The sequence below is a fragment of the Rhinoderma darwinii genome, chromosome 3, assembly GCF_050947455.1.
Source record: "Rhinoderma darwinii isolate aRhiDar2 chromosome 3, aRhiDar2.hap1, whole genome shotgun sequence".
Classification (NCBI taxonomy): Eukaryota; Metazoa; Chordata; class Amphibia; order Anura; family Rhinodermatidae; genus Rhinoderma; species Rhinoderma darwinii.
This window is the reverse complement of record NC_134689.1, coordinates 401,389,498-401,415,209: the sequence shown is the minus strand read 5'-3', so window position 1 is coordinate 401,415,209 and position 25,712 is coordinate 401,389,498. Positions and strand designations below refer to the sequence as shown.

The 25,712-nt window shown below is 47.2% G+C and overlaps 1 protein-coding gene across 5 annotated transcripts; it reads right to left on the bottom strand.

The window, feature by feature from the left end:
• Nucleotides 1-935: 935 nt before the first annotated feature.
• On the bottom strand, nucleotides 936-25,485 carry RFX1 (regulatory factor X1). Of its 5 annotated transcripts, XM_075859149.1 has the most exons (22): nucleotides 24,603-24,692; nucleotides 23,389-23,586; nucleotides 23,189-23,295; nucleotides 11,220-11,303; nucleotides 10,842-10,928; nucleotides 10,621-10,680; nucleotides 10,302-10,397; nucleotides 8,943-9,221; nucleotides 8,729-8,817; nucleotides 8,101-8,413; nucleotides 7,794-7,975; nucleotides 6,798-6,917; nucleotides 6,099-6,211; nucleotides 5,730-5,848; nucleotides 5,531-5,631; nucleotides 4,950-5,101; nucleotides 4,378-4,475; nucleotides 3,937-4,086; nucleotides 3,358-3,566; nucleotides 3,103-3,256; nucleotides 2,858-2,903; nucleotides 936-2,206 (listed from the first exon to the last, which is right to left on the bottom strand). In XM_075859149.1, exons 2-22 carry the CDS (start codon nucleotides 23,558-23,560, stop codon nucleotides 2,034-2,036), a joined length of 2,904 nt encoding a protein of 967 aa, XP_075715264.1. In that variant the 5' UTR covers nucleotides 23,561-23,586; nucleotides 24,603-24,692; the 3' UTR covers nucleotides 936-2,033. The 5 variants fall into 5 exon arrangements, with proteins under 5 accessions (XP_075715264.1, XP_075715265.1, XP_075715268.1 ...); XM_075859150.1 differs by lacking the exons at nucleotides 11,220-11,303; nucleotides 24,603-24,692 and adding an exon at nucleotides 25,425-25,485; XM_075859153.1 differs by lacking the exons at nucleotides 8,943-9,221; nucleotides 11,220-11,303; nucleotides 24,603-24,692 and adding an exon at nucleotides 25,425-25,485.
• Between the last annotated feature and the right edge of the window lie 227 nt (nucleotides 25,486-25,712).

The window sequence follows — 25,712 nt, the reverse complement described above, 5'->3', positions numbered from 1 at the left end:
ACAAATGATAATCCCCTCTTATTAAAGAGGCTCTGTCACTAGTTTAGTAAAGCCCTGTCTCCTAGCTGATAGGCGCGGTCACACTGATACTAGTGAAAATTGCGTCCCAAAATGTTTATTATTTTAAAAGTTAAGATTTTTTTCTAAATATGTAAATGAAGCTAAACTAGATAAGTGGGTGTCACCACCAGCGATTCTCCGGAGGTGGAGCCTCCTCACAGCCTCTGATGCTGTCCTATCAGCATGAAGCTGCTTCACACGGTGCGAGAGAGGTGGAGCTACCTCACAGCCTCTGACACTGTCCTATCAGCATGAAGCTGCTTCACTCTGTGTGAGAGAGGTGGAGCTACCTCACAGCCTCTGACACTGTCCTATCAGCATGAAGCTGCTTCACTCTGTGTGAGAGACAGGCTGGAGGAAAGGGGATCACTTCAAATAGCCATATCTCCGGCTGTGGACCACCTAGAACAGCGGTTCTAGTGTCTCATAAAAGAGCAGATTCTTTCATGTGACACCAGGATCGCAGTTCTAGCTGTGAAACAACCAGAGATATCACTAGTTGAATACACAGTCGGGAATGTAAGCTGTATTCTATATGATCAGGCTGTGTTGCTGGGCAGGGAAGGGGGAGAAGCTGTAAGCTGATTGGACAGCGTCCTACAGAAAACCTTACACCGCCCAGAGTGAAAAGAAAGTCACCTCCTGTTTGGCTATTAGAGCCACATTATCATATTTAGAAAAATGCTCACGACTTTGCAAATAATAGTTTTAAAACAACAAATTACATTATAGTTATCAGCATCATAGCGACTATTAGTTAGTTAGGAGATAGGGAATTGATAAACTGGTGACAGATCCTCTTTAACAGAGTTGCGCTTTGTGGTCCCTGAGGACACATTACTAGAGACCTCCTATAAAATAACTGCTCTCATGTGTAACTTACAGAACACAGCAAAAATTTATTGTGTATTTAAGAAATACTACAAAAAGTTAGAAAATTGTTTTGCTTGCATTTCCCCTCCGCTCCTCACCCATCTCCTCTTCCCGTAATATTGACACAAAACTACGATTTAAAGATATATCGCTTATACAAAATACATTGCCTCCTCTCCCATACATAGACAGTCGGAATACACAGGTTTGACGAACAAGAGACATGTAAGGCCATGGTGTGGGGTGGAGCACGCAGGCGCCCCACTGCGACAAATATCACGATATTTAATAGAAGTAACAGTTAGTCATGTTATCCACAGGAATACAAGCTGCGGGGGGAGGTTAGGATGCCCAGTGCTGGGGGAGGGGAGGGGGTGATATAAGGCAGTAGAATCGGAATACATTTTAGATTTACGTCCGAGGTAGGAACCCTATGCTGCCGTGGAGCTACAATGCCCAGCGGACAGGCATTCTGGGACTTGTAGTTCCCCAACACCAGGAAAGCTCTGAAGCCTGATTTATTGATTACCACTGAATTTGGCCAGGAAAATAAATTGGCAGCATTAAGGATAGGTAGGTGTGTGTGTGTGTGTGTGTGTGTGTGTGTGTATGTATATATATATATATATGTATATGTATGTCATGGCACTGAGAATTAGCCTGGCACTGTAGGGTCTCTTCTTTCCATTCATTAATCTTTATGAATTTAGTAGGGCAGTCCCGTGTGTTTATAATATGCTTCTGTATAGATAGAATATATGTATATACATATAGACACAACGCAGAGTACATCAGCCTCCGAGCGATATTTACAATTGTTACTGCACCTCTGTGTATATAGGATCATGTACATACACAACCCGCTGCCACTGAGCTTCTATGGCGGTGTATGGATCTATGTACATGTACATATAGTGCTCAGCCATTTGTGACCTGCAGATATAACAAACACAGCCACAAACTCACAAGAGCCCTTCTCCTTGTTGGTATTGGACACGTATCTAGTGCATTTTTGGGGCACCCATGGTAGTGACCCAGCTCTGTCCCATCCGTGCTGCCACACTAGAGCTTTGGGGCACCTTTGGCCAGTCCACATCTATTTAGGTGGTGGGGGTGACTTGCACAAAGATCCCCTGGTCGTCAGTCCGTGACAACTTGCTGGGTGGTTCGAGGGAATCGGATCCTAGCACGTTGGAGGAGTCATTGGAGTTGAGGGGTAACTCATGGGTTAGGTCGTCGTCACTTTCGTCATCCTCCTCCTCCTCTTCTTCATCTGGGGGGGTTGTGATACAGGTACATTAGTACAATGTCGTGTTAAAGGAAAAAAAAATGGGTTGTGTCTGGTAATGCAGCTCATTCACTTATATGGGGCTGATCTGCAATACCAGACAAAGCCATAGACAAGAGCGGCGCTGTTTCTGGAAAAAAAAAAAAACAGGCCTGTTTATCCAAATCTCTGACGACCCCTTTAAAGAAAAAACTGGCGCCGGTTGGTAGGAGCTTGGGTATTTTTTTTTAGAAGACCTCTGAATAGAGTCGGCTAAGTGCATCCAGTTAACGGCCACCCAGCACATGGCTATGAATACACTTCCGTTAGAGGGGAAGTCACATTTTATTAGGAAAAAAAAATAAAATTAATTTAATTAAATGAAATTAACCCTTACTGGGAAAACCAAACCTAAGAGAAAATCGAAAGGAAAGGGGAGACCTCAATAATTCAATCCTATATTGGTCAAGAGCACCCCAGGAACCCGGCATGGTCACCCAATCCACCAGCAGCATGAGACATCACTCGGCTGAGTGACCGCGTAGATGATGGGAAACTGATCAGACTCACTAAATACAGGGTAATGGGCCTCCAAACAATATAACATGAAGCTCTATTTCCAGGAATCACTGGCAGTATATATATATATATACCTACCCTTGTCTTGATCCATAGGGTGCGATGAGCTCCCAGCATTGGCAAACTGTAAAATAAGACATTAAAATAAGGCGTCTGCTTCAGCTGTTCAACTTTCAGCCAACCCTGATGATTCGGTGTGATGGAGAGGAGCGTATTTTAGGAACACAGGTCTGACGCCATATATTTAGACATGACCCGGCAATATACTCTCCACTTGCATATTGACACATCCAGTATTGGGGTCAATATGCACAGTCACTCACCTCTCCCATGACAGCGATGGGAGTCTCTCCGCGGGCCTGAGCCACACGATGCTCTATTAAGTAGTACATGTACTCGTCATACAAGAGGCGGATCAGGTGGAAGGAACCAAAGCTGGCAGCGCTGCGCAGGGTGAGGTCCCGAATCACCATGGAACTGAGGAAAGGAATAGGCTGGGTCATAATTTAAAAATCAAACATTAATCCTGTCCCTGGAGACGCCCGTCATCCTGACGTAGCCGTGTAGGCACATCCCACCTGTAGAAGGACCACTTTAGCAGGAAGAGTTTTGCAGCTTTTGGAAATCCGGGATTCCCCTGATAAGGCTTCAACACCTGGGAGACCACGCTGTCCAGCCACACTGCCCACTGCTCGAGGGAGCTCTGCTGCTGAAGCGTCAACTTAAAGTCCTGCTCCAGCCGCTGGACCACTCTGTCAGCGCAGCGGCACACCCACGAGGCCTGCTCCTGCCCGAGGAACACAGGACACAGTGACTCCAATGGAAACCAATCACATTTAAGTTCTCTTTTTTTTTTTTTCATACTGGTTGGTATGAGTAAGGGTCTGTTCACACTGCCTATTTTTGGTGCCCATTGATTTTAATGGGAAAAACGGCATTCTGTTCCGATGGGACCTTTTTTGAACCGTTTTTCATTGACTCTATAGAAAACAGCTACAAAAATCGCGAGTGGCTTAAAAAAATGTCTGAAAATCAGGAGCGGTTTTCCCTTGAAAACAGCTCCGTATTTTCAGACGTTTTTGGTTAAGCGTGTGAACGTTCCCTAACCCTTCCCGTTTTTGAGAGTAAAAGGTGAAGAGGTCAGGCATCTCACTAACCTGTACATTGGTGAAATCTACCCGGTTGAGGTCACTGAGCATCTGGTTGATCTGAGCGGTATTCTGTAGCACAGCCCGCGCCGCCTGAGCCAGGTGATTTAGTGATGTATAGCGGCGTAAAGTCTGGGCAAAGGCACTTGCAGCACCAACCTGGCAGGAAAAAGGAGATGAATCTGAAAATGCACTGGACACTATATGGGCATCGTACTACGGGGAAAAAAAAAATAGTTTTTTTTTCTTCGGATGCAATACATACCGTGTTTGTGGACATACGGAACAAATGCGGAGGACAGAATGATGACACACAGAACGCAAAAACGGACGCAAAATACAAATGGTCGTGCGCATGTTGCCTCAGTCTGACATATTTATTATGCGCCGTACATAATGGAAACATCTGCAAGATGAACCTTATTGTACCCAATATTCTGTTCTTCTCACCTTGACTCTGACCATCTCCTCAGGGATATTCATCATTGCACTTGTTAACCAGCTCTCCAGACTCTTGGCAAAGTTACGAATGGCTTGTGTCAGAGCACCTGAGGAACACAAAAAAAAACAAAACGTGTAACCTCTTCTTTTGCAGTAGTCAGTAGTACATGTGAATATATGGAACTTGTAATATCGGGAAGAAGCGTCATGTTTCTCTGATTATACGGGAGGAGGGGGATGAAGCTGCAGTCTCTCTGCCTCAGTGATAGGAGGAGCAGCATTGAGGAGACATCTGAGTGACTCCCTGATGCTATTCTTCCTCGAAGATAGGCTGCGCTTATATGTTTGGCTTGGCATCTGAGCCAGAGCTTCTGTTCCCTATTGAGATAAACATGCAAGCTCAGCCGACCCAAGCATTCATGTTTATGGTGGAGTTGAGAGAAATAACTGTCGACTAACCGTTATCTAATATGTACGGCCATCTTAAATCTTAGGGGCTTGATTGATTTATGATCTTGTTAGTGAAAGATGATGGACAGAGACACTGAAGTTTGTAGCTCATCAGCTTTTCCACCACTCACTGGGGATAGGACGGAGCACATCTGGAATAAGCATCTCCACAAGTCCCTGGTACAGTTGATGATCACAGTCCCGGCACCATTTCAGCAGGGGCTCATACTTGGATAAGAGAACCAGGCAGTCCTTAGGCAAACGTTTCTCTGCTTCATCATCTCTGGGGAGGGGACCAGAATGAGAATAGGGACATTAGCGAGGGATAAGGACACAGAAGTGACAAGACATAAGGAAACGGCAGCAGAAGTAGAAGTGAGAGGAGGACACATAGACCGGAGAACAGATGTGTAGACCGAGTGGAGGACATGATGAAGACACAGAAGTAAAGACAACTAGACAGCGGAGAGATTGTAAATGGAGGACAAGATGGAAAGAAGGAGCAAAGGAAACGGAGGTGAGATTGTGAGTGAGGAGAAGATGCAAAGAAGAGCTCAGAAGAAAGACATGAAATCAAAGATAACATGAGAAACAGAAGGAACTATAGACATGGAGAAGAGAGGAGAAGACAGAGGTGGGATTATGAATAGGAGGAGGCGAAATGTAGTTATTGCTGGGACTGGTATGGAGACCTCCGCTTGCGGCTACTCACATGGTGTTATCACTGTGCTGGGTCTGGTTGAACCTCCAGAAGGTTTTCCAGAGCGTCTCTACCAAGGTAAACTGAAGATTCACCACCACATCCACTATAGCCTGTGATACAGAACAATAGTTACATGTTGGAGAAGGATAAAGGCCGTCAGGTGCCAATTTTAATATAGAGTTTTGGGATAAAGTTCAGAGGTGGGTACCTCACAATGCTCCCGGTACAGCAGTTGAAAGGCCTTGATATTGGCCATAGTGATGCCATCTGGAAGTGGCTTTCCCTGCAGGTCTATGTCACCAAACTCTGGAAGTGTCCGAGAGGCATCTGTACAAGAAACAAGAAACTAAGTGAGGGTGTAAAGAATACTGATGGACCCCACACATGCCCAATGCCAGGGGATCATATAACTATTTGCAAAGTTGCCTAATTTGAGATGTATTGGAGCAATAAAAAAAAATGATGCAAAAGTAAACATACCCTTTAAGCCACAGATGAAGCTCAACAGGTGCATGTACACACGTAAAGAAGACCAGTGCCCTCATAAACACACAAGGTAATGGGGACTGGAACCTACCCAGGAACTGCTGGTATTGCTGAACCTGGGAGCTGATGTCAGAAAGGCCAGAAGCCGTCTGCTGGGCTCCCACTCCATTACTCATTCCCTCCATTTTCTGAATGGGCTTCATCCTGGAAGATAGATGTTTATGACAAAAAACTGTTAGGACGGGGGAGAGATGGCGGTCAGACAAATGTAGTGACACTCTGAATATAGCTGGAAATATAGGAGTGAGCCGGGGGCCAGAGAGGTCCTACCTGCAGATATAAACATGGAAATCTATATTGGATGTCACCTATGAGAAATAGGGATGGCCCTGATGGGTGACAACAGTTTAGGGTACATTAGACGCACGCACGCACGCATGCATCCTCCATCCTAGTGATATACAAGGGGATAACCCGGGCTCCGTGGGGAGTAATCTGTGCGTTATTGTCCGGACACTTTATCTAATACTTCATTATATGACCAGGGTAAGGATGAGAGTCCATCTTGGCCGCTGGCAGACAGAAGATGGGACTGTACAGATGTCTTTCTAGTCCACGTCCTGGGTCCTGTCCATGACAACACGGCAGAGCACGGGGGGCAATATATTACAAGATGGGGTTCAGCGTCACTGTGGAATCTCTGGTGACAGAGGGGATCTTATCACAGTAGTGGAGGATGAAGTCAGGTGACAGACATAGGAGAGGAGGAGAATTGTAAGAAGACGGGTACCTCTGTTTCTGGGAAAAGGGTTGTTGTCGCATGGCAAGATGCTGCTGGTCCTCCATAAGGCGCAGTAGGGGGGAACTGGCTTTAATTCGGAGACCATAATAGTGATACTTTGAGTTCCCTCTGTAAGAAATAAACAAAATGCACAAAAGTTATTGTGATGTAAGATAACAATGTGGGATCACGCTGGCCCTCAATGTACACCTGCTCCTTCCAATCTATACATGACCTTGCCACCCTATACATAACCCATACAGGACCCTGCCATTATATATCACATACACGACCCTGACATTCTATAGATATTGCATACAGGACCCCATCTCCCTATACATGTCACATACAGGACCCTGCCGTTATATATATCACATACAGGACCCTGCCATTATATATATCACATACAGGACCCTGACATTCTATAGATATACAGGAACCTGCCCCCTATACATGTCAAATACAGGACCCTGCCGTTATATATATATATATATATATATATTACATACAGGACCCTGTCGTTATATATATATATATATTACATACAGGACCCTGTCATTATATATATCACATACAGGACCCTGACATTCTATAGATATACAGGAACCTGCCCCCTAAACATGTCACATACAGGACCCTGCCGTTATATATATATATTACATACAGGACCCTGCCATTCTATACCTATCACATACAGGAACCTGCCATTCTATACCTATCACATACAGGACCCTGCCATTCTATACCTATCACATACAGGACCCGGCCATTATATACCTATCACATACAGGACCCTGCCATTATATACCCATCACATACAGGACCTGGCCTCCCTATAGATATCACATACAGGACCCGGCCTCCGTGGTATGGAGATAATTAGACATATACATATATCCTGTACCAGTCTTGCTATGTAATATGTATAAGGGGGATTAGTGGTTCTCCTCTTATCTATGGTCTTTAACTTCTATGACATTTAATACATCGATGTTAAATCTCTACCTGGTCCCCAACCGCCGGGTGCGGAGCCCCATAAATACTGAGCGGATGAGCTTCCCGAATGATGCAGCATTCACCGGCTCCAGCTTCTGCTCCTGACAGTGCAGGAGGTAGTGACAGTACAGGGTGCTCCGCGGTAGACTCACCCCTTCTGCGGTCTCATAATTGTCCAGCAGCCATTGCACCTGGCGATAAAAGGAGAGCAGTCATATGCGGTAGAGAGAAGATGTAGGAGTCCGGAGACTAGGGAGGATCAGCCACAGAGGGGATGGATGAGGGAACGGAATGTTTCCCAATGAGTGGCACTTACCGTGGCAGGGGAGGCACGTGTGGTGTGAGAGTAGGACTGAGCCGCATTTCCCATGATAAATCCACCCTGTATAACATAGGTCCCGGATCCTGACCCTCCGCTAGCTCCAGCTCCTCCAGAAGCCCCCGGCGGGGTGGCGCTGGTAAGGATCTGTCCACCAGATACATACATGGGAACCGATGGACTGCTGGCCAAATTAGGGGATGATGTAGGGGAGCTGACCTGGCCTGTGGCACTCTGGGATTCATAGTAGGTGGATCCCGTGGCTTGGCTGTATAGAGGAGTCTCTGTATAGGGGAAAGATCCAGAGCGTCTACAAGAACATGGAGAGAAATATGGATAAGACCTGGATCATTTCAATATCTGCCAGATAATCTTAACCCCTTCCCACGCAGCCATTTTTCAGATTTTCGTTTTTTTCCTCCTTGCCACCCAAACGCCAGAACTTTTTTATTCCGTGGATAAAGCTGTATGAGGGCTTGTTGTTTGCGGGACGAGTTGTAATTTTTCACTGCACCATTTATTATACCATATAATGTACTGGGAAACGGGAATATCAATTATTTGTGGGGTGAAATGCGTCATATTGTGGGAAGGGGTTAAAGACAATGTAAATCTTGGGACTTACATGGTGTTTGCTGTATAGGTGGCATCTTCGTCTTCCACATACTGAACTTGCCCGGGATATACGTGTTGTACAGATAACTGCTGCTGGACCTGAGATTACAGAATATATATCAGACACACAGAATATACAGATATATATCAGCGTCTGGCTGTGTAAATTTCTCCTCCACATTCTCCAGTCTCCCTAATCACGGACTAGTCACCCTGGCACCTACTTTCAGCGCAGTGGGGGCTGTACCAAACAGCAGAACTTGAGGCACTCTCTGAACTTTGACTCTCTGCTCTGGGTGGTCTGAGCGTGGGGTGGGGAAAAGTAGATGATGAGGCATGAAATGGAACAGATCCACCCAATCGGAACTGGACCCTGGCACCAAACGATGCATGAAGCGGAAGGGCTGTGCGGAGCTGATCAGGTGCTGGTAGGGTATGCTCTCTATCTCATCATGCTCTTTCTGAAGCTCGACTGAACTACACAGTAACTGCCTGACTGAGCTCTGGAGAATAAAGAAAGGGTTACACATTGACTGAGATGCCACAGGGCAGACACAGAAATCACTCACATAGTCATTAGTACTTGTACTGTTATATACTTTCAGCCAATATATCAGGTGACACAGAGGGGAACTCAGCTGGTACATATCTGATCTCCGGTCATAAAGAGGGTCCCTCAGCTGGTACATGTCTGATCTCCGGTCATACAGAGGGTCCCTGGGCTGGTATATGTGTAATCTCAGGTCATAAAGAGGGTCACTTAGCCAGTACATGTGTGATCTCAGGTCATACAGAGGGCCCCTCAGCCAGTACATCTGATCTCAGGTCATACAGAGGGTCCCTCAGATGGTACATATCTGATCTCAGGTCATACAGAGGGTCCCTCGGCTGGTACATGTGTAATCTCAGTCATACATAGGGCCCCTCAGCCAGTACATCTGATCTCAGGTCATACATAGGGCCCCTCAGCCAGTACATCTGATCTCAGGTCATACATAGGGCCCCTCAGCCAGTACATCTGATCTCAGGTCATGCATAGGGCCCCTCAGCCAGTACATCTGATCTCAGGTCATGCAGAGGGTCCCTCAGATGGTACAAGTCTGATCTCAGGTCATACAAAGGGTCCCTCAGCCAGTACATCTGATCTCAGGTCATACAGAGGGTCCCTCAGATGGTACATGTCTGATCTCAGGTCATACAGAGGGTCCCTCAGCTGGTACATGTCTGATCTCAGGTCATACAGAGGGTCCCTCAGCTGGTACATGTCTGATCTCAGGTGACAAACAGGGACCTTCATCAAGTACATATCTAATCTCAGGTGACACAGCGAGGACCCTCAGTCAGTACATGTCTGATCTCAGGTCATACAGAAGGTCCCTCAGCCAGTACATCTGATCTCAGGTCATACAGAAGGTCCCTCAGCCAGTACATCTGATCTCATGCCATACAGGGGTCCCTCATAGCTACCAATACATGCAGTGTATACTTGTCACATAAATTATAATCCCTTGTGTAGTCGGTTCGAGCCTCTCTCCACTAATCTATCATGCTCCCCTGAATGCACAACCCACCCTCATTCATACCTCTGAAGTCCCCTGGACGTGCTGCAGACCCTGGACACTCAGCTGATGCACAGGAGAAGACTTCTGAGGTTGAGGAGTTGCCTGTACAACGGAGCACTGGGGAGGACAAGGAGAGAACAATAAGTCATGAGACCTTGTACCAACCAAGCAAATGGCACTGTGGGTGAAGGGGACCCCTGGAATATCTACCGAGGACACGACAGACACATAACAGATGTGAGGATTTACGGTCACTGTTCGGTTTAACTAATTAATGCAGCAGATTCACTCTCAACATAGTAAAGTTTGAGATATAAGATGATGTTATATATATGCCCACCTCTTGGGGATTGCCATGCACTTGCAGGGGCTGTGCAGGTTTTAGGGCCACACTCTCACTCTGCAATAGAAAGCAGAAATCATAATGGAGCACAAAGCTAGATTCCTCCTCAGTCACTCACAGTAGAGCAGATTGTGGAAAAATGCACCGACTCTGTGTATTACTTATCTAGGGCAGAATAAGTGATTGTGTGCTATAGAGGAGGGGGTGCCAGCACTTACCTCTGGTGGCGAGTGTGCCGGCTGCTGCACTGTGTGTACTGCCAGGGAGACCTGAGCGGCCTTTGGAGCACTCTGCACCACCAGGCGCTATAGGAGAGGAAAGAGAGAAGGTGGAGGGGCCTGATATTCAGATTTCTCCATTGTATGGGCAGGTGCGAATGACAGCACAGCACGGTGTCATGTTTATGACCTGGATTGATGTGAGGGGGCTAATAATGAGGAAACAAATACATCTATTTAGAGATACTTATCAGACTACATGAGATTACTATTACTGAGTGATGAGGCCACCAAAAATCAACGTGCAATCTGGCTCTGGTTATGTGGATGAGTTAATGGACAGTCTCATTGATGGGAGGTGGAGGCAGACTGACATACTTGTTGGGCTACAGATGCTCCAGCCAGCTGCAGGGGGGACACTGCAGTTACTTTGGGCTGGACCCTGGCTTGTACCAGCAGTCTCTGTGTGTGGAAATGCAGAATTAGTATTAGCCAGTGTGTATGAGCAGTGAAAAGCAAAGCATATAGTAAAAGAGGAGGGAGAAGGAGCATATAGTCCAGAGGAGGGAGAAGGAGCATATAGCCCAGAGGAGGGAGAAGGAGCATATAGCCCAGAGGAGGGAGAAGGAGCATATAGCCAAGAGGAGGGAGAAGGAGCATATAGCCAAGAGGAGGGAGAAGGAGCATATAGTACAAAGGAGGGAGAAGGAGCATATAGTACAAAGGAGGGAGAAGGAGCATATAGTACAGAGGAGGGAGAAGGAGCATATAGTACAAAGGAGGGAGAAGGAGCATATAGTACAGAGGGAGGAAGGAGCATAAAGTACAGAGGGAGGAGGTGGCGCATATAGTACAGGGAAGAGAGGAGGAGCATATAGTACAGAGGAGGGAGAAGGAGCATATAGTACAGAGGAGGGAGAAGGAGCATATAGTACAGAGGAGGGAGAAGGAGCATATAGTACAGCGGAGGGAGAAGGAGCATATAGTACAGCGGAGGGAGGAGCATATAGTACAGCGGAGGGAGAAGGAGCATATAGTACAGAGGGAGGAGAAGGAGCATATAGTACAGAGGGAGGAGAAGGAGCATATAGTACAGAGGGAGGAAGGAGCATATAGTACAGAGGGAGGAAGGAGCATATAGCACAGGGAAGAGAGGAGTAGCATATAGTACAGAGGGAGGAGGTGGCGCATATAGTACAGGGAAGAGAGGAGGAGTATATAGTACAGAGGGAGGAGGTGGCGCATATAGTACAGAAGAGGGAGAAGGAGAATATAGTACAGAGGAGAGAGAAGGAGCATATAGTACAGAGGAGGGAGATGGAGCATATAGTACAGAGAGAGGAGAAGGAGCATATAGTACAGAGGGAGGAGAAGGAGCATATAGTACAGAGGGGGGAGAAGAAGCATATAGTACAGAGGGGGGAGAAGAAGCATATAGTACAGAGGGGGGAGAAGGAGCATATAGTACAGAGGGAGGAGGCTGCGCATATAGTACAGAGAAGAGGAGGAGCATATAGTACAGAGGAAGGAGAAGGAGCATATAGTACAGAGGAAGGAGAAGGAGCATATAGTACAGAGGGAGGAGAAGGAGCATATAGTACAGAGGGAGGAAGGAGCATATACCGATAGTACAGAGGGAGGAAGGAGCATATAGTACAAAGGGAGGAGAAGGAGCATATAGTACATAGGAAGGAGAAGGAGCATATAGTACATAGGAAGGAGAAGGAGCATATAGTACAGAGGGAGGAGAAGGAGCATATAGTACAGAGGGAGGAGAAGGAGCATATAGTACAGAGGGAGGAAGGAGCATATAGTACAGAGGGAGGAAGGAGCATATAGTACAGAGGGAGGAAGGAGCATATAGTACAGAGGGAGGAAGGAGCATATAGTACAGAGGGAGGAAGGAGCATATAGTACAGAGGGAGGAAGGAGCATATAGCACAGGGAAGAGAGGAGGAGCATATAGTACAGAGGGAGGAGGTGGCGCATATAGTACAGGGAAGAGAGGAGGAGTATATAGTACAGAGGGAGGAGGTGGCGCATATAGTACAGAAGAGGGAGAAGGAGAATATAGTACAGAGGAGAGAGAAGGAGCATATAGTACAGAGGAGGGAGATGGAGCATATAGTACAGAGAGAGGAGAAGGAGCATATAGTACAGAGGGAGGAGAAGGAGCATATAGTACAGAGGGGGGAGAAGAAGCATATAGTACAGAGGGGGGAGAAGGAGCATATAGTACAGAGGGAGGAGGCTGCGCATATAGTACAGAGAAGAGGAGGAGCATATAGTACAGAGGAAGGAGAAGGAGCATATAGTACAGAGGAAGGAGCATATAGTACAGAGGGAGGAGAAGGAGCATATAGTACAGAGGGAGGAAGGAGCATATACCGATAGTACAGAGGGAGGAAGGAGCATATAGTACAAAGGGAGGAGAAGGAGCATATAGTACATAGGAAGGAGAAGGAGCATATAGTACATAGGAAGGAGAAGGAGCATATAGTACAGAGGGAGGAGAAGGAGCATATAGTACAGAGGGAGGAGAAGGAGCATATAGTACAGAGGGAGGAAGGAGCATATAGTACAGAGGGAGGAAGGAGCATATAGTACAGAGGGAGGAAGGAGCATATAGTACAGAGGGAGGAAGGAGCATATAGTACAGAGGGAGGAAGGAGCATATAGTACAGAGGGAGGAAGGTGCATATAGTACAGAGGGAGGAAGGTGCATATAGTACAGAGGGAGGAAGTCGCATATAGTACAGAGGGAGGAAGTCGCATATAGTACAGAGGGAGGAAGGCGCATATAGTACAGAGGGAGGAAGGCGCATATAGTACAGAGGGAGGAAGGAGCATATAGTACAGAGGGAGGAAGGAGCATATAGTACAGAGGGAGAAAGGAGCATATAGTACAGAGGAGGGAGAAGGAGCATATAGTACAGAGGAGGGAGAAGGAGCATATAGTACAGAGGAGGGAGAAGGAGCATATAGTACAGAGGAGGGAGAAGGAGCATATAGTACAGAGGAGGGAGAAGGAGCATATAGTACAGAGGAGGGAGAAGGAGCATATTGTACAGAGAAGAGAGGAGGAGCATATAGTACAGAGGAGGGAGAAGGAGCATATAGTACAGAGGAGGGAGAAGGAGCATATAGTACAGAGGAGGGAGAAGGAGCATATTGTACAGAGAAGAGAGGAGGAGCATATAGTACAGAGGAGGGAGAAGGAGCATATAGTACAGAGGAGGGAGAAGGAGCATATAGTACAGCGGAGGGAGAAGGAGCATATAGTACAGAGGGAGGAGAAGGAGCATATAGTACAGAGGGAGAAGGAGCATATAGTACAGAGGGAGGAGAAGGAGCATATAGTACAGGGAAGAGAGGAGGAGCATATAGTACAGAGGGAGGAGGTGGCGCATATAGTACAGGGAAGAGAGGAGGAGCATATAGTACAGAGGGAGGAGGTGGCGCATATAGTACAGAGGAGGGAGTAGGAGAATATAGTACAGAGGAGGGAAAAGTAGCATATAGTACAGAGGAGGGAGATGGAGCATATAGTACAGAGAGAGGAGAAGGAGCATATAGTACAGAGGGAGGAGAAGGAGCATATAGTACAGAGGGAGGAGAAGGAGCATATAGTACAGAGGGAGGAGAAGGAGCATATAGTACAGAGGGGGGAAGGAGCATATAGTACAGAGGGAGGAGGCTGCGCATATAGTACAGAGAAGAGGAGGAGCATATAGTACAGAGGAAGGAGAAGGAGCATATAGTACAGAGGAAGGAGAAGGAGCATATAGTACAGAGGGAGGAGAAGGAGCATATAGTACATAGGAAGGAGAAGGAGCATATAGTACAGAGGGAGGAGAAGGAGCATATAGTACAGAGGGAGGAGAAGGAGCATATAGTACAGAGGGAGGAAGGAGCATATAGTACAGAGGGAGGAAGGAGCATATAGTACAGAGGGAGGAAGGAGCATATAGTACAGAGGGAGGAAGGAGCATATAGTACAGAGGGAGGAAGGAGCATATAGTACAGAGGGAGGAAGGAGCATATAGTACAGAGGGAGGAAGGAGCATATAGTACAGAGGGAGGAAGGAGCATATAGTACAGAGGGAGGAAGGAGCATATAGTACAGAGGGAGGAAGGAGCATATAGTACAGAGGGAGGAAGGTGCATATAGTACAGAGGGAGGAAGTCGCATATAGTACAGAGGGAGTAGAAGGAGCATATAGTACAGAGGGAGGAGAAGGAGCATATAGTACAGAGGGAGGAGAAGGAGCATATAGTACAGAGGGGGGAAGGAGCATATAGTACAGAGGGAGGAGGCTGCGCATATAGTACAGAGAAGAGGAGGAGCATATAGTACAGAGGAAGGAGAAGGAGCATATAGTACAGAGGAGGGAGAAGGAGCATATAGTACAGAGGAGGGAGAAGGAGCATATAGTACAGAGGAGGGAGAAGGAGCATATAGTACAGAGGAGGGAGAAGGAGCATATAGTACAGAGGGAGGAGAAGGAGCATATAGTACAGAGGCAGGAAGGAGCATATAGTACAGAGGCAGGAAGGAGAATATAGTACAGAGGAGGGAAAAGGAGCATATAGTACAGAGGAGGGAGAAGGAGCATATAGAACAGAGGAGGGAGAAGGAGCATATAGTACAGAGGAGGGAGAAGGAGCATATTGTACAGAGAAGAGAGGAGGAGCATATAGTACAGAGGAGGGAGAAGGAGCATATAGTAAAGAGGAGGGTGGAGGTGGAGAATATAGTAAAGAGGAGGGTGGAGAATATAGTACAGAGGAGAGAAGAGGAGCATATAGTCCAGAGGAAGGAGAAAGAGCATATAGTACAAAGGAGGGAGGAGGCGGCTCATATAGTACAGAGAAGAGAGTAGGAGCATATAGTACAGAGGTGTAGCATATAGTACAGAGGGAGGAGGTGGCGCATATACTACAGGGAAGAGAGGAGGAGCATATAGTGCAGAGGAGGGAGAAGGAGCATATAGTACAGAGGAGGGAGAAGGAGCATATAGTACAGAGGGGTGAGAAGGAGCATATAGTACAGAGGCAGGAAGGAGCATATAGTACAGAGGCGGGAGAAGGAGCATATAGTACAGAGGCGGGAGAAGGAGCATATAGTACAGAGGCGGGAGAAGGAGCATATAGTACAGAGGCAGGAGAAGGAGCATATAGTACAGAGGAGGGAGAAGGAGCATATAGTACAGAGGAGGGAGAAGGAGCATATAGTACAGAGGAGGGAGAAGGAGCATATAGTACAGAGGAGGGAGAAGGAGCATAAAGTACAGAGGAGGGAGAAGGAGCATAAAGTACAGAGGAGGGAGAAGGCGGTGCATATAGTACAGGGAAGTGAGCAGGAGCATATAGTACAGAGGAGGAAGGAGCATATAGTACAGGGGAGGAAGGAGCATATAGTACAAAGGAGGAAGGAGCATATAGTACAGGGGAGGAAGGAGCATATAGTACAGGGGAGGAAGGAGCATATAGTACAGAGGAGGAAGGAGCATATAGTACAGAGGAGGAAGGAGAATATAGTACAGAGGAGGAAGGAGAATATAGTACAGAGGAGGAAGGAGCATATAGTACAGAGAGAGGAGGCGGAGCATATAGTACAGAGGGAGGAGGCGGCGCATATAGTACAGAGGAGGGAGGAGGAGCATATAGTACAGAGGAAACAGAAAGAGCATATAGTACAGAGGAAGGAGAAGGAGCATATAGTACAGAGGAGGAAGGAGCATATAGTACAGATGAGAGAGGAGGAGCATATATTACAAATAAGAGAGGAGGAGCATATAGTACAGAGGAGGAAGGAGAATATAGTACAGAGGAGGAAGGAAAATACAGTACAGAGGAGGAAGGAGCATATAGTACAGAGGGAGGAGCATATAGTACGGAGGAAGAACGAGCATATAGTACAGAGGAAACAGAAAGAGCATATAGTACAGAGGAAAGAGAAGGAGCATATAGTACAGAGGAAGGAGGAGCATATAGTACAGAGGAGGGAGGAAGGAGCATACAGTACAGATGGATGAAGGAGCATATAGTACAGAGGGAGGAAGGAGCATATAGTACAGAGGGAGGAAGGAGCATATAGTACAGAGGTAGAAGGGAGCATATAGTACAGAGGAGGAAGGAGAATATAGTACAAAGGGAGGAAGGAGCATATAGTACAGAGGAGGAAGAGGAATATAGTACAGAGGAGTGAGAAGGAGCATATAGTACAGAGGAAGGAGAAGGAGCATATAGTACAGAGGAGGGAGAAGGAGCATATAGTACAGATGAGGGAGAAGGAGCATATAGTACAGAGAGAGCAGGCGGTGCATATAGTACGTGGAAGAGAGGAGGAGCATATAGTACAGAGGAGGAAGGAGCATATAGTACAGAGGAGGAAGTAGCATATAGTACAGAGGAGGAAGTAGCATATAGTACAGAGGAGGAAGTAGCATATAGTACAGAGGAGGAAGTAGCATATAGTACAGAGAAGGAGAATATAGTACAGAGGAGGAAGGAGCATATAGTACAGAGAGAGGAGGTGGCACATATAGTACAGATAAGAGAGGAGGAGCATATAGTACAGATAAGAGAGGAGGAGCATATAGTACAGAGGAGGAAGGAAAATATAGTACAGAGGAGGAAGGAAAATACAGTACAGAGGAGGAAGGAGCATATAGTACAGAGGGAGGAGCATATAGTACGGAGGAAGAACGAGCATATAGTACAGAGGAGGAAGGAGCATAAAGTACAGAGGAGGAAGGAGCATATAGTACAGAGAGAGGAGGCGGCGCATATAGTACAGAGGGAGGAGGCGGTGCATATAGTACAGAGAAGAGAGGAGGAGCATATAGTACAGAGGGAGGAGTTGCATATAGTACAAAAAGAGAGGAGCATATAGTACAGAGGGAGGAGGCGGTGCATATAGCACAGAGGAGAGGAGCATATAGTACAGAGGGAGGAGGCGATGCATATAGTACAGAGGGAGGAGGCGATGCATATAGTACAGAGGGAGGAGAAGGAGCATATAGTACAGAGGGAGGGGGCAGTGCATATACTACAGAGGAGGTAGGAGGAGAAGCAAATAGTACAGAGGGGGCAGGAGCATATAGTACAGAGGGAGGAGGCGGCGCATATAGTACAGAGGGAGGAGGCGGTGCATATAGTAGAGAGAGAGGAGGCGGTGCATATAGTAGAGAAAAGAGAGGAGGAGCATATAGTACAGAGAGAGGAGGAGGTGTATATAGTACAAAAAGAGAGGAGCATATAGTACAGAGGGAGAGGACGGTTGTAATGATGAGGGTAGGGAAACAGACAAGTGAGCCCTAATCTACCCGCCACTCAGTCCCTGCCTACTTGCAACGACCCGCCGTAGGCGACGGGGTACAACTGGGCGACGGTCCGTACGCTCAGTAAGTGCACGACAGACAAACAGACAAGGGTACACAGAAGCCAAGGGAAATGGGGCAGTTGCCCACGGCAACACCGTGAGCAACAAGAGTGGTGAACGAGCCGAGTCCAACCAGGAGAGTACGAGGTACCAAACGCAGAGCAGTGAACAAGCAGAGTCAAACCAGGAGTGTACGAGGTACCAAACGCAGAGCAGTGAACAAGCCGAGTCAAACCAGGAGTGTACGAGGTACCAAACGCAGAGCAGGAGAGTAGTCAGTAAGCCAAGGTCAGTATGAAGTAGGGTCAAATAGTTCAGAAGCTGCAGCAGGGCCAGGAAACCAAACGAGAAGAATCACAAGCAAGGAGGAACAGGAAAGGCAGGTATAAATAGACAGAGGGCGGGAGCTAGCTCCATCTGGCCAGGCTGTGATAGGCTCTCCCACTCCTAAGCCTGCCATCCTGAGTGGTGGAAGATGGAGTCAGTCTCACAGACATAGAAGCAGGTACAGACTGATTACCTATGGGCGTTGACACCGAAGCTGTGCCTGGCAGATCCTTAACAGCGGTGCATATAGTACAGAGGAGGTAGGAGGAGAAGCAAATAGTACAGAGGAGGAAGGAGCATATAGTACAGAGGAGGTAGGAAGAGGAGCAAATAGTACAGAGGAGGAGCATATAGTGCAGCGGAGGGAGGAGGATATGGTACAAAGGAGGGAGGAGGATATAGTACAGAGGGTTGAGGCGGTGCATATACTACAGAGGGAGGAGGCGGTGCATATAGTACAGAGGGAGGAGGCGGTGCATATAGTACAGAGGGAGGAAGGAGCATATATTACAGAGGAGGAAGGAGTAGCAAATAGTACAGAGGAGGAAGGAGTAGGAGCACAAATAGTACAGAGGAGGAGCATATAGTACAGAGGGAGGAGGCGGTGCATATAGTACAGAGGGAGGAGGCGGTGCATATAGTACAGAGGGAGGAGGCGGCGCATATAGTAGAGAGGGAGGAGGCGGCGCATATAGTAGAGAGGGAGGAGGCGGTGCATATAGTACAGAGGGAGGAGGCTGTGCATATAGCACAGAGAAGAGAGGAGCATATAGTACAGAGGGAGCAGGCGATGCATACAGTACAGAGGGAGGAGACGGAGCATATAGTACAGAGGGAGGAGAAGGAGCATATAGTACAGAGGGAGGGGGCAGTGCATATAGTACAGAGGAGGTAGGAGGAGGAGCAAATAGTACAGAGGAGGAGCATATAGTGCAGCGGAGGGAGGAGGATATAGTACAAAGGAGGAAGGAGGATATAGTACAGAGGAGGGAGGAGGATATAGTACAGAGGAGGGAGGAGGATATAGTACAGAGGGTGGAGGTGGTACATATAGTACAGAGGGAGGAGGCGGCGCATTTAGTTCAGATAATATAAAACACAGAGGAGGGAGATCTGTGGAGTGCAGGGAAGGGAGGCAGGAGAGACACTACTGAATAAGTTATTGAATGTGGAGAGAGCAGAGTACTGCACAGGCGGCAGCTCACCATGTACAAAGCCATTGCAGGGGCAGAGAGCTCTATATGTCTTATTGCCCATCATATACACCGTGTTCCAAATTATTACGCACATTGGATTTAAGTGTCATAAACATTTAATTATTAGTTTTTCAATTAAACTCATGGATGGTATTGTGTCTTAGGGCTCTTTGGATCATTGTAATCAATCTCAGACACCTGTGATAATTAGTTAGCCAGGTGTGCCCAATCAAAGGAGAACTACTTAAGAAGGACGTTCCACATTATAAAGCAGGCCACAGGTTTCAAGCAATATGGGAAAGAAAAAGGATCTCTCTGCTGCCAAAAAGTGTGAAATAGTGCAATACCTTGGACAAGGTATGAAAACATTGGATATTACAAGAAAACTTAAGCGTGATAATCGTAGTGTGAAAAGATTTGTGGCCGATTCAGAGCACAGACGGGTTCGTTCAGATAAAGGCATAATGAGGAAGGTTTCTGCCAGACAAATTAATAGGATTAGGAGAGCAGCTGCTAAAATTCCATTGCAAACAGGTATTTGAAGCAGCTGGTGCCTCTGGAGTCCCGCGAACCTCAAGGTGTAGGATCCTCCAGAGGTTTGCAAGTGTGCATAAAGCTATTATTCGGCCACCCCTAAACAATGCTCACAAGCAGAAACAGTTGCAGTGGGCTCAGAAATAGATGAAGGCTAATTTTCAAACCGTGTTGTTTACTGATGAGTGCCGTGCAACCCTGGCTGGTCTAGATGGATGGAGTAGTGGATGGTTGGTGAATGGCCACCATGTCCCAACAAGGCTGCGATGTCAGCAAGAAGGTGGCGGAGTCATGTTTTGGGCTGGAATCATGGGGAGAGAGCTGGTAGGCCCCTTTAGGGTCCCTGACGGTGTGAAAATGACCTCTGCAAAGTACATAGCGTTTATGACTGACCATTTTCTTCTGTGGTACAAAAAGAACCGTGCCTTCCGTAGCAAAATTATCTTCATGCATGACAATGCACCCTCTCATGCTGCAAAGAATACCTCTGTGTCATTGGCTGCTATGGGCATAAAAGGAGAGAAACTCATGGTGTGGCCCCCATGTTCCCCTGACCTCAACCCTATTGAGAACCTTTGGAGCATCCTGAAGCAAAATATCTATGAGGGTGGGAGGCAGTTCACATCAAAACAGAAGCTCTGGGAGGCTATTCTGACATCCTGCAAAGATATTCAAGCAGAAACTGTCCAAATACTCACAAATTCAATGGATGCAAGAATTGTGTATGTGATATCAAAGAAGGGGTCCTGTGTTAACATGTAACTTGGCCTGATAATTTTTTTTTATTGAAAGAGCTTTTGATTTCTGTAAATATGACCTCCTGATGCTGCAAATTCAACAAATTACCATTTTAGTTCTCTTTACAACCTTTAAAATGTTTTGATCTCTGTTGTGCATAATAATATGAAACAGTGCATTGTGAGTTTTTTACTTCTAGAAAAAAATCTGTTCTCATTAGATTTGTTCAATAAAATGCGCATTATACTCCAACGGTTGATGGCTTGAAGATTATACTGACTGTCATTTGCATCGACTATTTAGGAAAATCAGCGAAAAATAACATTTGCATAATAATTTGTAATGTGGTGTAGTACAGAGGGAGGAGGCGGCGAATATAGTACAGAGGGAGGAGGCGGAGCATATAGTACAGAGCGAGGAGACGGAGCATAGAGTACAGAGGGAGGAGGCGGAGCATATAGTACAGAGGGAGGAGGCGGAGCATATAGTACAGAGGGAGGAGGCGGCGCATATAGTACAGAGGGAGGAGGCGGCGCATATAGTACAGAGGGAGGAGGTGGAGCATATAGTACAGAGGGAGGAGGCGGCGCACATAGTACAGAGGGAGGAGGCGGCGCACATAGTACAGAGGGAGGAGGCGGCGCATAGAGTACAGAGGGAGGAGGAGGCGCATAGAGTACAGAGGGAGGAGGCGGCGCATAGAGTACAGAGGGAGGAGGCGGCGCATAGAGTACAGAGGGAGGAGGCGGTGCATATAGTACAGAGGGAGGAGGCGGAGCATATAGTACAGAGGGAGGAGGCGGAGCATATAGTACAGAGGGAGGAGGCGGAGCATATAGTACAGAGGGAGGAGGCGGCGCATATAGTACAGAGGGAGGAGGTGGAGCATATAGTACAGAGGGAGGAGGCGGAGCATATAGTACAGGGGGAGGCGGAGCATATAGTACAGAGGGAGGAGGCGGAGCATATAGTACAGATAATATAAAACACAGAGGAGGGAGATCTGTGGAGTGCAGGGAAGGGAGGCAGGAGAGACACTACTGAATAAGTTATTGAATGTGGAGAGAGCAGAGTACTGCACAGGCGGCAGCTCACCATGTACAAAGCCATTGCAGGGGCAGAGAGCTCTATATGTCTTATTGCCCATCATATAGATCTCTCCCTCTGCTGCCTGATCACCATTTTTAAGACCTCTGCTTGCAGCTGATTAACAGGAACACTTTTATTTACATCAGGAGGCTGAAAGTCCGTCCTGATCATTTTTAACTGACACAGATTCAGGGCGTGTAACTAAACAGGTCTGATAGACTGTAAGGTAAGGTGTCACTTCAGGACATGATCAGGAGAGGATTATTTTTTTTTATAGACTCTGGTTTCCATTCACTCCATTTCTCTTCATTTTCAAATCTCTACTTGCTGTAAGTGAATGGGAACAGTCTTATTTATATTTAGAGGCTACCAACCCATCCAGACCTCGTCCTGCTCACACAGCTATGGGCCACAGTGTATCAGTGTTGGCAGTTCTCTATGAGCTACACACAGAAGTAGACCAAATTTATCTCCTGTCCGGAACTCCAGGCTGATCGCTCTAACCTATACTGTATCAGCTGTGTGAGCAGGAATAGGTTTCAGCTTTTCAATGTACACAAATGTTTCCATTTGCTGACAGCAAACAGATATATTGAAAACAATGAGAGATTGAAACCAAGTACGACAGAAAGTTTCCAAACTTTTTCTCGATTAAAGGGGTATTTTCATCTCGGACATTTATGGCATATCCGCATGCCCGATAAATGCAGGTCCTACCTCAGTAACTCCCGGGTTATGAAAAAACAGTAGATCGCCGTTTTCGTAACTTCTATTCACTTCCTCGGGAGATTCGGAAGCAGTGTAGCAAAACGAGTTTGGCTGTTCCCGGAAACCATCTGGTCAGACAGTTGCGGGAGCCCAGCGGCAGAACGGGGGTCAGGGGGCCACATTCTCGATATATAGGCGCAGGTCCTAGAGGTGGGACCCGCATCGATCGGACATTTATGACGTATCCGGTGGAAACGCCATAAACGTCTGCGATGGGAAATCCCGCTTACATAAAACCGGAAACCCTTTCACTGCCTACCCTGTGGATAGGTCAGGCTGGTTATCCTTAACCCTTCCCCCGCCAGTACCTGCTGCGCTGCTTGCACTTGTTGCACCACCTGTGTGGGCACAGCAGTCTGAGTGGTGGAGGATCCCCCAGGACTGAGCTCCCCATCACTGGCTCTCATGGAAGCTTCTGTAGGAGAGGAGAGATAAAGTAAGCGCCACGTGAGCGGCCATGTTTGTATGTGGTACACAACGAGCCGCCCTTCCTTCCACACCCACTCACCAGATACAGTCACCACTATATACTGCTGCGGGGCTGGGGTCTGCGGACCGGCTGACTGAGAAGTGGCTGCTGGCGGAGAGACCTGCAGTTCCGCCACATACTGCTGGGGGGTGCTCTGAGCGGAGGCCGGTGGAGTCACCTGGAGTTCGGTCACGTAGGCCTGAGTAGCCATTCTGGCTGGAGAAGGAGTCACGTTCCCTGTGGGAGACACAATCACAAGACATTACAATTCGATTCCTTCCGTTCCAATTACTCAAGCGTAGCCCCCTCCTCTGGATACACAGTGATATGGAATTCTTCTATTTGACAGCCCCTTATCAACCCCTCCCCCCAAATGGTGGGGGAGCGGCGGCAGCCATTTATATTTCACCTCTGCTCCAATAGGACACAGCAATGATCAGTGGCTCCAGCTTAGCTGCATTGTCTATTGGTGTCTGAAATCCACCTCTGGGCTCATCATAGGCTCAGTCTTTCTTCTCTGTCATGCTTTATACTGCAGCTCTGCTTGGCTGCTGGATCGAACCACAAGAGCCCGGAGAGGTGATTTATTACAGAATGATTTTGCTGTAATATTTTGTTTTTTTCTGGGGGGGTGGGGAAGGGGTCTAGGAAATGGCCATATGACCTGCGGCCTTCTCACTAGAAGGTTTAATGGTGATCGAAGTCTGACTTAGTAGAAATGTTGGGGTTCGCATTGCTGGGACCCCCGACAATCCTGGGAATGGGAGACGTGACTCTTTAATACATCTTAAAATCTGACGCGTATGTCCGTAACAGAAATCCGAGGCTGATCATCGGATTTCTGCCGCAGATTTGCCGCCGGCTAATTCTCTGCTTTTCTTTCTGAAACAAAAATCTGCGTGAAAACGTTCAGTTGCAGGCGAAGGGATTGCGGAAACCCCTTTCACATACATAGGATAAGGATTGCCGTCGGATTTGACGGGGATTTCGACACAGAATCTGTGCCAAAACCAACACGTGTGAATGGGGTCGTAAAAACAGCCAAGCGTGATCACTCGTCTTCCACTCACTATGGAGAATTATAGTGAATGTGCAGCCGCTTCTCCTCCAGGATGCCGCTGTTCTCAGGGCGGTGTTTTTTTAATGTTTTTTCTGACTTTTTTTTAATTATAAGAACTTCAAAGTATAACGTGGCCTAAACTATTATAAACTCCAGCAGCCATACATAGGAAGGTCACTGGTGAGGATTCTACCGTATTCACCAGCAGCCACAGCATTGGTTTCCTCCACCCCTCCTCCATTATGGGAACAGTTGGTACGACCATTTTTCCTGGTGATAGCCAATCAATAGCCAGTATGGCTGTCTCTATGGCAACTGCTACGCCTCTTTCCTTCTCAGGTTTCCATGGCGACGCGCGGCCTGCTCCTCTCTCCCGCTCGCACCAGGCGCCGCCATTTTAGAAAGGGGAGGGGTGGCCAAACCGTTTGACGTCGTCATAACGACCGAGTGTTGCTCGGTTTTCGGTGTTAACGACACCGTCTGGAACACCTACCTAGCAACTGTTTTTCTGTCACAGCGCTGTCTCAGATAACTTATCGGGCGTTTCCGGCTTCTCTCCAGTGCTGGATCCCGGGGAGTGCCCGGTGGGAAATGAGAATGACCCCACCCTGCTGGTAACGAATACACCGAAAAATGTGGAGGGGTAACCGGGCCCTGGAAGTCAGGGGCGCTTGTTGTTGTTGATTCCCGTTGCCGGGGTTCTTGTCGCCACGACTACCGTGGCTATGGCCGCTCCGTCCCTCACCCGGGCAACTGTTGCTACCGTCCCTCCCACTTCTTTCCTGTCGTCAACGAAGACGAAGCAAAGAGCGATGTGATTGGCGGTATTATATGTCACTCAAAATGCGACACGCAGCCCGGTTAGGAAAAAAACCGAATGTCTGTCAGGAAAAGGGGGCGGACGTCATCAGGACATGACAACCTTTGATTCGTTAGAATCCTGTCAGTCATTAGAATTTCTCTAGTGATTGGGTAGCGAGACTACTTCCCGCGATACCATGGAAACTGTTACCACCTTTGCAGACGTTTATAGGCCTCTGCTGGATTCCTGTCATGTTGTGACTGGCTAAGAACAGCTGACGCTTATTGATGTGCAGTGCGCATGCGTGCAGAATATTGACGTCTGGGAGTTGTAGTTCCTAATGTCCACGTAGTCTAACATTGAATTTTAGTTGTTAAATATAATGGCATAAACTTTGTAGCATTTTTATGGTGAAATTACTCCTTTAAGGCCCTGTTGGTGACTTCAGAGATATACTGGAATGTGGGCTAAAGACCAGTCGTTCATGAGCTGGAGTCGTTT